Source organism: Artibeus jamaicensis, unplaced genomic scaffold (assembly GCF_021234435.1).
Source record: "Artibeus jamaicensis isolate MK-2021 breed Jamaican fruit bat unplaced genomic scaffold, CSHL_Jam_final scaffold_537, whole genome shotgun sequence".
Classification (NCBI taxonomy): Eukaryota; Metazoa; Chordata; class Mammalia; order Chiroptera; family Phyllostomidae; genus Artibeus; species Artibeus jamaicensis.
Genome location: NW_026522047.1, coordinates 28,622,687 through 28,635,369, shown reverse-complemented (window position 1 = coordinate 28,635,369; position 12,683 = coordinate 28,622,687). Strand labels below are relative to the sequence as shown.

General features: G+C 36.8%; 1 protein-coding gene across 2 annotated transcripts in view; it reads left to right on the top strand.

Moving 5' to 3' along the window:
- Window positions 1-12,683, top strand: part of GRIA2 (glutamate ionotropic receptor AMPA type subunit 2) — a 124,754-nt gene that overhangs the window by 64,867 nt on the left and 47,204 nt on the right. For both annotated transcript variants that reach the window (XM_053658092.1, XM_037125739.2), the window contains exons 3-4: window positions 2,549-2,788; window positions 12,183-12,379. In XM_053658092.1, the coding sequence (XP_053514067.1) occupies window positions 2,549-2,788; window positions 12,183-12,379 (437 nt within the window). The remainder of the gene's footprint in view (window positions 1-2,548; window positions 2,789-12,182; window positions 12,380-12,683) is intronic.

The window sequence follows — 12,683 nt, the reverse complement described above, 5'->3', positions numbered from 1 at the left end:
TTCTGCATGGCTAAAGAAAATAGTATTAAAATAAAAAGACAACCAACTGTATGGGAAAACATGTTTGCCAATGATACCTCAGACAAGGGTTTAATCTCCAAAATATACAAAGAACTTACACGACTCCACTCTAAGAAGACAAATAACCCAATTAAAAAAATGGGAAAAGGACTCAAACAGACACTTCTCCAAGGAGGACATACAGAGGATCCAGAGACACATGAAAAGATGCTCAATATTACTAGCTATCAGAGAGATGCAAATTAAAACCGCAATGAGATGCCACCTTACACCAGTCAGAATGGCCATCATAAACAAAGCAATGAATAACAAATGTTGGAGAGGTTGTGGGGAAAAGGGGTCCCTAGTTCACTGTTGGTGGGAATGCAGACTGGTACAACCATTATGGAAAACAGTATCGAATTTTCTAAGAAAATGAAAAATGGGCCTGCCTTATGACCCAGCAATTCCATTGCTGGGACTATATCCTAAGAATCCTAAAACAATTTCAAAGAACCTATGCACCCCAATGTTCATAGCAGCACAATTTACAATAGCCAAGAACTGGAAGCAACCTAGGTGCCCGTCAGTAAATGAATGGATCAAAAAATTGTGGTACATATACACAATGGAATTCTATGCAGCAGAGAGAAAGAAGGAGCTCCTACCCTTTGCAACAGCTTGGATGGAACTGGAAAGCATTATGCTGAGTGAAATAAGCCAGGCAGTGAAAGACAAATACCATATAATCCAACCATTAACAGGAAGCTAAACAACAAAACAAACAAGCAAGCAAAATAAAAACAATGACACTGACATCGAGAACAGGGGGACAGCAACCCTGGGGAGAGGGGAGGGGAAGGAATTTCATGGAAAAAAGGGGAAGGATTTACAGGAACTAGTATAAAGGAAGGACACATGGACAACAACTAAGGAGGGTGGAAATGGGAGGGAGGTGGGGGGCACAGGGGGGTGGGCTGGATGGGAGTAAAAGACAGAATACTGTAGTTAAAAAATAATTAAATAATTAAATTTTTTAAAAAAGTACTCCCTACTTCTCAGAGAGATATGTTCAAATTCGTGTTATGAAAATTATTTTGAACATTGTGAGGAACAGAATGGAAGGAGCACAACTGGATGAAGGAGGAGAGTTTGGCTGGTATTCCTGTAACCTGAGTGAGAAGAGTGGGACTGTCCATCAGTTAAGAACATGGCCTCTGAATCCAGGTGGCCTGGGTTGGAACACAGCATCACTCCCTGCCCAGCTCGGAGAGCTTGGGTACATCTTAGTTGCTCTGTGTGTCAATTTTCCCATCAGTAATTTAGGAATAATGAGTTCCCACCTCAAGGGTTATCATCAGAGACAAATGAGCTAATGCACCAGAGAACATGCTAGGCACAAAGCAAGCACAATGCAAATACATGTGATAGTGAACTAGGATGATTAGAGTAGAAATAGGAATGGACCACGTTTGAGTACATTTGGTTATTAGAAGGAGCAATACTTAGGGATGGTCTGACTCCAGGAAGTGGGGAAGGTGGTGTCATAGGCCATTCACTGAAATACCAATAGTATTACAGGATAAGTGGTCATGTGAACAACGGGGACTTTCATATTTAAGCGAATACATATATATTTTTAAGAACAATGGTCCTAAGCTGAAATATGTTGCTAATATAATATTCTTTGTTCTGTATGGGGTAGAACATTTGGAATAACTTAAGTCCATGGCAAAGATAAAAACTAAGTGTTCTGAACTTCACTTAATTGCTACTCGACTGAGTGACACCGGGTGAGAGGCAGGTTTCCTTCGGGTGACAGGACTATGGGTGGTGAGCCTCGTATCCATTTTCTCCTAAAGAAGTTTGGCTCATCAGTAGAACTCTTCGTAAGCACACTGACCTTCTAGAATAAACACATCACTAACACAATAAAGCCTTCTGAAAGAATCAATATTATAGGGAATGAGCCGTTGTGAATGTGTATAAACCCCAGGTAACTGGTTTGTTCTTATAACTAATGATTACTTGTACTCTTTTTTTAATGGGATGGTCCTAAAATATGTTTATACTCACATCGTTTGTTAAAAAATAATGTAGATATTTTCATAAGCCTAGAATTATTATTCAAATGCTATATAATTATTTGAATTTCTTTTTTTAAGATTTTATTTATTTATCTTTAGAGGGGAAGGGAAGGAGAGAGGGAGAAATATCAATGTGTGGTTGCCTCCCATGCGTCTCCTGCTGGGAGCTGGCCTGCAACCCAGGCATGTGCCCTGACTGGGGATCAAACCCATTGATCCTCTTGTTTGCAGGCCTGTGCTCAGTCCACTGAGCTACACCAGCCAGGGCTTAATTCTTTGAATTTCTTAAGAGTGCTAAGTAAATAAGTGCTCATGTAGTTCCTGGATCATTGATATAAACTCTATGTTTCTTTAGATTTGTTATTTTGTATTTTGTATAAAAGGGCATTATGTTTCAAGCAAATCAATGATTGTACACAGATTACAATGATTTATCCTTTCTGTTTTCCCTCTTCTTCTAGTCTGCTCCCAGTTTTCGAGAGGAGTCTATGCTATTTTTGGATTTTATGACAAGAAGTCTGTAAACACCATCACATCGTTTTGTGGGACGCTCCATGTGTCCTTCATCACGCCCAGCTTCCCAACTGATGGCACGCACCCCTTCGTCATTCAAATGAGACCTGACCTCAAAGGAGCCCTTCTTAGCTTGATTGAATACTATCAGTGGGACAAGTTTGCGTACCTCTATGACAGTGACAGAGGTAGGTGAAAACTTCTCTATCTCTTGATATTGGTTCAAATCCAGTGCCTACACTTGGCACTCGTATCTGATGTCAGAGAGCTCCATAGTCCAAGAGCTGCATTAAAGTCCAAGAGCTGCATGGTTTAATTTTGTTGTGTAAATAAAAAATACAGTTTGAAACCTGGGTAACATATTTAGAGAGAAAACAAAACAATTGTGAATGTACGATTTACAGATATAGACTGTGTCAGCCCAATGCCTAGCTGTAACATAGGAAGCCCCTCTGGCATCAGCAGTGAAGGCTCCACGGTGACTGGATTACCAGCTCAAGGTCAGTAAAGTGGATGCCTTGAAAATTGACTTCAGTGAAATTTGAATTCACACATAAATAAGAACTTCTACAGAAACTCATAGATATTAAATATTTCCACATAGAAAAGTTTTACCAGGCAGGTCTAATTATTATTAACCTTGCTTTAAAATGAGGTCACTGAACCTCAGAGAAGTTAAAGGACTTGCTCGTGATCCTCCCACCTGGTGTCCCGCTGAACCAGACCTGTGGTTTTTTCACAATTCTATCTGATTGTTTATGATGAGATGTTCTTGACTATCCTGTCAATTGGGTAGGTATTGGCTAATTACACAACTTCTGGAGGGGGGTGGTTCTTCCCTGTGTTTTTCACGTCTGTTGTTGAGAAGTTCACTACTAGCAGAAATTTAGTATTTACGTGTTATAGAATCCCAGATGGCTTAACCATTCCTGGGTCCACAATTTAGCTTCAGTGGGTCTGTATACTTCCTAAAATCATATGAACATTCTACAGAATGTTCATTTATGTAATTTTTAGAAATAGTAACCATAATAACCAAACTGGAAAGGGTTAAGAAGCATCGCTGTATGAGTACCTAAGCGCTCTTCTTCAGCAGCTTGCTCCCTAAAATATTTAAAGGTTCAAATGAAAAGCAGCAGCCTGTTTTGACCAAGATGGGATACCCTGTTAACTGGCAAGGGCAGACAAGAAGGGAGCCAGCTCTCCGTCAATTCTCCATTGATCACTTTGTCGTCATCTGCGGCAGGGGGCCTGAGTCAGGAGTGCTCGGGCTAGGTGTCTGGTTCTCTGCCCCGTCCTCCCAGCCCTGACGATGAGAACACAAAGTGGAAAAATGAGTCAGCACTATAGAAGCGGAAAAGTTTGCCTTGTCAACAGCTTTCTTCCTGGACTTTGAGAAGGGAGAGCTTTGTTCTTCCCATGGGAAATGGAAAACTAAAAGACAGAACTATTTAATGTGAATACAGAATGCAACGTGCTGGATAATCCCCAACCACACTTTTTATTAGTGTGATATAAGGGCTTTTAAGACTGAGCCCAATCCTGGCCTTTCCTCTTGCTCTCTGCAGATTCCTCAAGGACCCTGTTATGTTGACAAAACTAGCCTGACATTGGTAGTTTTCCCAGTTCCTCCTTCACTTTTGCATCCTTTGATGTGATTTCCTCCAAAACATATTTTATCTCTAGACGCTGTTCTTTTTCATTGTTGTGACTCCAGACCAGGCCACTGTCTGGAGTCATAACAGTGAAACACATAACACTGTTATGTGTTCGTTCTCCTGTCTCTCCATTTCCACACTTGTTTTTTTCCTAATTCAGCTCCACAAAATAGCCAGAATTTTAAAATGCTTTTAAATGCCTCTCTGACCACATCGCCCCTTGCTTAAAACACTTCAGTGACTTTAAGATCTTGTAGTACCTGGTTCCTGACAATTTACCCTACTGTCCCGCCCACTCACTCTCTAAGCCAAATCCATCTAACTTTCTTTTGCTTCTCAGATGCACCAGACTCTTTCACCTCAAATCTCTGCACATATCTCTAATTCTTTCTCCTTCTTCATGTCTGTTTATATAGCATTTATACAGAGATGCATTTCATACTGTTATTCTCCTTCAAAGCAATCTCTTCTTTTCCTACATAGTGCTTATTATAATTCATAATTAATAATGATGTTTATTCTTTGACCCAAGAAGTGCTATTAATCTTCTACTATGTTCCGGGGACTGTTCTATTCACACAGGCTAAGCATTATGCTTTTTCTGTAAGATCTGGCTCAAAGCCCCAGGAAGGCGATGCCCAGGCAGCACACAGGACACTGGTATACACTTCCTAACTGTGCACACAGTGCTTACGGTAATGCTGGCACAGAGTTGATATCCAATCAATAGTGGTAATGAAGGAATGAGCTTAGCCTCTGTGTATTTTTGGTTTGAGATGATATTAGAACCAGAATCTTGCCTGCTAAATCAAAGGATCTGAAGATGAAGTCCCTTTATTGTTTCACAAAGTTGAAGGTGACATTTTTACATTAGGGACATACTTTGTCCTCGCTGTGCCCTTTAGTTGAAACAGAACTTTTGAGAGAATTTAAATAGACAACAGCTGACATAAATAGAAAAAGAGAAACTCTAGTATTTGAGGAGAGAGACCAAAGAAAGCTCTGGGAAATGATCTGGTAAGATGTATGAATTTATAATATGTAATTGTGAAAAGAACCTGAGGCATTTAAAGTGATTTTGTTAATACTTTAGAATTATTAAATGAAATTTGGTGAGATAATCTCCAGTCATTGTATTACACAAATTGATTTGAGTTCAAGTGCATTGTTGAGAGAACATTAGAATTATAATAAAAATGACCTACCTGGGGATACATTTTCAAGTTTTTATCAAATAGCTGCTCATGTTTTAATATGAAGAGTATTACGCTGGCCTTTCATCTGAAACTATTTTTAGAGATAAGTGCGGAAGTCTGAAAACAGTGGCTTAAGATTTGACCTTCATGTAGTATTTTACCTGACCCGTGGAAATGGGATTTTTTGCTATGCGATTTTTTCTTATCATTATCTTAATTTTAGCTTTGCCATTGAAATTCACTTATAAAAGTTTATTTAGGCACTCATCACATCTTTCCTTTGGTCCCTAAGCCATTTGTTTTACACGGCAGGGGGGGCACCTTCTCATCTCAATGTTGCGTGATGGACAAGGCATCTACCTGTGTTCCCTGTATTCATAGTACGTACACTTTCAAAAATAGATTCCATGATTCCACCTCTCAGCTCCCATCCCTAAGGGCTGCAGTTTCAACTGATTTGGTCTGTTCTCCACTTCTGGAATTATATGGGTTTTTTTTTACATTTCTTTTCATTGTTGAATAACTTTTACTTTTCTGAGAGTCTAAACTGATCTTCTTTTGAACAGTTGAAAATGTTCAAAAGAAGCCCAGCATGAAAATGGCTCTCCAACATTCTTTCCTGAATATGAATTAGATGAAAAATACTTAAAATGTTTCTGTTTCTTTGTTGCGCTGCTCTTAATAATTAGTCTTTTCCTGCATCCAACTATTCATCCAAGTGCTGAGCCACAGGTCCAGGAGAGTGCATCCAGTTGTAAACAAAACAGGACAAAGATGTCTGCTAATCTTTCTACAGATCATCTTTGACTCTCTCAAGTTCACTGGTGAGAGAAGGGCTGCAACTGTTCATTAGGTGCCCTGTGACCTTTTAGGATGGCTGGTGTCTTCTCATTATCCAAGCCAAGTGGCAGTGGCCCGGGAATACTTCATGACCCAGTGCTCTTTCCAAAAGAGCATGTTATTCCTCTATAGCGAGTTAGTAGATCAATCTCCAATACATTTTGAATGGTAGAGTAATGGGGTTACCTATGTTAATGCTTTAAATATAGAATTATCTTTTTGAATAATTCTGTGCACATGTACAAATTCAAATGAGGACTTAATCAAAATGTGTCTTTTATTTATCAGTTTAATGTTAGTAAGATCAGGTAGTACACTTCTATAGACAGTAGGTAAAACCAGAACCAATGGTTTATGTGTTCATGTCTCAGTTTTGACTTTGAGCCACACTCTTTTCTTAAAAGGAAACACTTTGATTCCAGTTCCAAGAAGACATCATGCACAGAATAAAAATTCTTCCATATGATAATTTTTTCAGATGTTCCTGGGAATGTAAATGAGGGAAATATATGTTAATCTAATCTGGCCTAGGCATACTGCCATGATTTAGTGATCATGAATATTAACTTCTGTGCCTGAAAGATGAATAAGGCAGTGAATTTTAAACGGAACAAAGAAAATATTTTTAAGAAGAAAGACATGGTCTGAATGAAATATACCTATCTGCAGTGATCATTTTTTAATTCTACCCATTAATGTCCAAACCAAGACATTTGGACTGCATCTGTTTTTAGGCTGATGGATTTTCTATAAAACCTCTCACAGTTGTATTAACACTAGCTCAAAATGAGACCGAAATAATGCTACCAATACTTCCAGAGAGTTTTATGGATATTAAAATAGGTTCTACAGCTATAACTATTCTAGTAAAAATTAGGAACCTGGGGAGGTAATGCAGTTCAACGATACTTTAGCAACTGTGTATTTTACCCAAATGTCTGAGAACTTACAGGTTACTTTTAAACCATTGTAATATTCTTGAGGTTGTTTTAGAACATACTTTAAATGCAATTATTAGGAGGAATAGTGGATTTTCTGGATTTTTTTCTATTATACATAAGCAACTGTGCATTTTAAGGTTTCTTTGTTCTAAGTAAGTCAGTACTAAGAAATCAGTAATAATCACTCAAATATCTTGATACAGTAGTACAAACATTAGTGACGAATGATCAATACCTGCCATTAGCTTTAAATAAGCCAAATGTTCATGAAGAACTCCCATAGTCCATGCATGTTTACATTCTGGATTAAGGGATGAACTGTATTTACAAAGATGCTTCTGTGCCAGTGAGTGTGAAAGAGAAAGAAATGTCTGTCTACTAATACTTACTCCCCTAATTAGAATGTGGCACCAGGACCCCAAGATCATGAGTTCATGTTATATTTTAAGAATTTCCTCTTACCCTAATAGTTATAACATGCATTTTCAGTGATTTTGAAAATTTAAAATGATCTGATCATTTTAAAGTCATAGGACAGTTAAAAAAAAACTTAGTTATGGGGAATGAGGAGATCAAGCTCAGAGTTTGAGAGGGTTAGCTCCTATTACAGAAAAGAAGAAAAGGAAGACTATGGATTACTCAACATGAGCCAGCAGTCTCTTCAAACTGTGAGTCAGATCAACTCGCAGTTTGTGACGTATGCCCGCAGTCCTTGGGACATGATTTACTATTATTTAGTTTCTTCTGACAAAACTAAATTCACAAAGTCTGATATACACTGAGCAGTTTAGCTTCTCAATAGATGGATGTTACTTTTTTTCAGTTTCACAGGTTACAAAATATCAATTCTGAGAGTTTTAACAACAGAACTCACACCAACTGAGTTATTTTGACACAGAATAAATGAGTCTGAAACTCAGCCATTTCTTTAAATGAATTCTTATTGATTTTATACATCATTTTCTCTGACAAGATGAGCTGCCAATAAATATTAGGTTTAGAAATATCACTTGATAAAACCCATTTACAAATAGTCATTTATATTTAAAATTCTTGTAACATATATTGAAAGATAGGACAGAATGTCAAGAACATCACCACTTGAAACTGATTTTAGTGTGTGGTAAACTTCATAATTAAATAACAAAGAAATAAAATAGTTTATTGTCTGGAAGAAAGGAAACCGACATGTAAATGTGACACTGTATGGAGAGCACACAGAACATCAGCCACGTCCATAACAATTTTAAGGAAGTGACAAGAAAATGCTGCATAGTGAATAGAATGTGGAAAAGGAAAACCTAGACAGTAGGAGAGGGTTAGAAAATTAGCTTCTCTTCCTACTTGGAAAGAGAACTGGATAAACTTAATAACTGTTTTCAAGCACATATATAGCTGTTGAATTGATAGACCAGCTGCGTGTTCTATCTTCACTGATGAAAAACAAGAAAAGGATTTGAACTGTGTCATGGAAAGATTTATTACTTACAGCAAATCACAGGTGATCTGTGACGTTTGCAAAAGATGTTTTTATCACTAACAGGTTTTTTTTTTACAATGGCATGTTATCTCTGTTTAAATTTTCCCTTTGAGAAATCCTTCCTTATATTTTTTGTTACAAAACTGGATAGAGGAAACCGATTTTGTTTTTTTACCAAAAAAAAAATCACTTTAAATTCAGTTTATAGTTCAACTCCAAATTGAAATAAAAGTAATTTGTTTTAAATGTTCTCTATGACATATTGTAAATAACAAAATAGAGAGGATAATATAAATGACCCCCAAGGGCTGTTAACTCAGCTTTATTAATGACAAAAATATGAGGAATTCTGTTTTATTTATCTCTGTCTGCCCTTCACAGTTATTTTGAAGCAAATATCTAAGATTATGTCATTTTACCTGTAAATATTTCAGTGTATATTTTGAAAAAAGCAATCCTCTTGTTTTAAACATAACCTCAATATTATCATATATATAAGCAACAATAATTTATTAATATCTTCATCCACTTTTTCACACTCTGCTTGAATCAGGATAAATGTAAGGTCCATATATTATAATTGGTTAAGATATCTTTTAAGGTTCTTATAATGTAATGCAGAGTTATTCACTGTTTGAATTTTGATGATTACAACATTATGGTTTTAGCATATTACTCTTTGCTATATATTTCTTATAAATTTGTCATTTTGGCCTGGCTGGGAGGCTTATTTGGTTAGAGACTCCTCCTGTATGCTAAAAGGTTGTAGATTTGATTCCCGGTTAGGGTTCATACCTAGGTTGTAGGTTCAATCTCTGGGCAGGACATGTATGGGAAAAAACTGACCAATGTTTCTCTCACATTGATGTTCTCTCTCTCTCTCTCTCTCTCTCAAATCAATAGACATATCCTCAAATGAGGATTAAAAATAAATAAATTTGTACTTTCATCAAGAAGCTTGATGAGATTCCGGTTTACCTTTCTGATGTGAATTCTTCCTAGATGGGGTAGAATATTCTCAGTAGAAGACACATAACTTTAAGTTGTCTCCCTTTGTGCTGTTAGCATTGGTTATCATTGCTGCCTTGATGCATTAGTTCACTAGGTGCTACAAGGTGCTTATAATTCTAAATCTATATTCATACATCATGTATTAGCTGGACTCTTTTCAAAGAGAAAACGCCCTTAATTAATTATTATTCTGAGTGTATTTCATATAGGAGAAACAAGAATACGTTTGTCTCCCTTGCTTCATTTACCAGTTTTTAATATAATAACTTGGCCCTTTAGTGTCCTTCATTGGCACCAACTGTTTAAAAGAAAAATATTATTACAAATTATGGATTTAAAGTATGTTTTGTATTTAAGTCTTTTGCAGTTATTATTGTTCAAACTGCCTTATCTTTATTTGAAGTGATTCTCACCAAACTGACTCCTGAGTCTTTTAACAGAGTGCTGATAGTTTTGAAGAGCTTCCTTGATTTCCAGTACAACAAAATGTTCTAGGCCCATCTTATATACTCACAGCCAATATAGGATCAATATCACTCTTCATGATATATGTCAGGTTCAACAAGTTTTTGACAACATTTAGAATACACATGTTTTTGCCATAATAAATAGATCTAAATAAATTTAGTACATGAATGAAGCTTATAGAGCAGTGTGATCACACTAGGTAAATCCCACATTTTTAAGGTAAAAAGGGATCAATATTCTTTTGAGAAAGATGCAGGTCCCTGGAGAATCAGAAAGATGATGTTATGAGTCCTGAATTCTTGTTGGAGCCTTGATTCTGTGTTGTTCACAAGCTATCCATAGGACAGACAGATTTGAGTTAGCTGTGAAGATCTGAAGTCATGTGGAAGACAGTGTATGTACTGCTTTTCTAAGTGCTAAACCACAGATTTAATTTAAGGAAATAAATTCCAAGTTGTTTTCCCTCTAAATTCTACATATGTAACATATGTAATGTGTGGATAATTATAAATAAAAATAAAACTGTTTAAATTAGGTACTATAAGCATAGTTAGTAATTAATAGTAAAATGTACTCACATTTGGGAAGTTAAGTAAATGTAACAAATTGTGCTAGAAAACTAACTCCTACCATCTGATTAGTAGGTGAACACGTTCATTTCTATGGGATCAGTCCCAATAACAAAACTGATACAACAGAAGGCTGAGGGGGGAAAAAACTTCTGAGTAGAAAAATAGGAGGAAATAGAGATTACTGGCTATTAGATTCAAATAGACCCACATAGATTCATCTCACTGTACTCAACCTCTGTTACTATGATAGGATAGACTATCATTTATAAGGAACACGCGCTTTCAATCCATAGGAGAAAGAAATGTTTGTAATGTCTTTTGATTTCACTTGAACCAGAGATATTAAACACAAATACCATATGATCTAACTTGGAGGAATCAAATGAACAAAATAAACTAATGAGCAAAACAGAACCAGAGACATGGAAACAGAGAGCAGACTGACAGGGACCGGAGGAAAACGAGGGAGGGAAAAATGATGGGAAGAAGAGGAAGGAAGTAAAAAAAGAACATGTATGAATGGGCCACGGACATGGATAATGGGGCCAGGATGGACTGTGGGGGTGGGGAGTGGGCTGGTCAGAGGAGGGCAAAGGGGAAAAGTTGGGACAACCCTAACAGAATAAACAAGAATAAAAAATAAATAAATACAATTTTAAAAATATATTATGCTGCTCTGGCTGGTGTAGCTCAGTGGATTGAGCATGGGCCTGCAAACCAAAAGATTGTGGTTCAATTCCTAGTCAGGGCACATGCCTGGGTTGCAGGCCAGTTCCCAGCAGGGGACGCGTGAGAGGCAACCACACATTGATATTCTCTCTCTCTCTCTCCTTCCCTTCCCCTCTAAAGATGAATAAATAAAATCTTTAAAAAAAAGATATTATGCCTTGGTAATACCCAAAAGATATTGAGAGAGTTAGAAAAAGGGGATGCAATTCCCTCATAAACTACAACTCTTCAGTCAGAACAATAGCGTTTACATGAAATTTGATGTAAAATGGAAATAAGTAAATGTTGATCAAGATCATAGCCGTAGCTTTTGAGAAAAGTCAACATCAAATTATTTGCGCAAAGATATCAGCCTTAAAAATATATTCCATCCTAGCCAGGTAGTTCAGCTGGGTGAGTGTCCATAGGATACACCAAGGTTGGGAGGTTTGATCCTGGTCAGGGCACACACAAGAGTCCACCAAAGAACGCATATATAAGTGAAGCAACAAATCAACGTTTCTCTGTCTCTCTCTTCCTTTCCTTCTCTAAAGTGAGTAAATTATATATATATATATATATATTTATTTATTTATTTATTTATTTATATTTATATATATATAATTGCTGCAAATTTTACAACACAATTCTGAGTATCTTCACTATTTGAGTATCTTTATCAGGCATCATTTTTCCTTGCCTTCCCAGGCCTATCGACACTGCAAGCTGTGCTTGATTCCGCAGCTGAAAAGAAATGGCAAGTGACTGCTATCAATGTGGGCAACATTAACAATGACAAGAAAGATGAGACCTACCGATCACTTTTTCAAGATCTGGAGTTAAAAAAGGAACGGCGCGTCATCCTGGATTGTGAACGCGACAAAGTCAACGACATTGTAGACCAGGTTTGCTATTCCCTGTTTTCTGATGGCACTAAATATAGGCTATACGTGCACTGTCAGCATTTGGTGTAGGTATTTGTGCAACGTGCTTGAACAGCGGTTTTTACTTTGTGGTTTATTTAGGATGCAGCAAAGATCATCAATTAAATGATCTCTGGCTTCAGTTAGCAATAACAGATGGTTTTCAATAATGCTGACATATCAAGACTAATCATGAAATATAGTTGATATATAATTCCTAACTCACATTTTATACATGTGTTGCCCTAAACTTTCATATTTTTCATTGGAAATCCAATGTTAATTG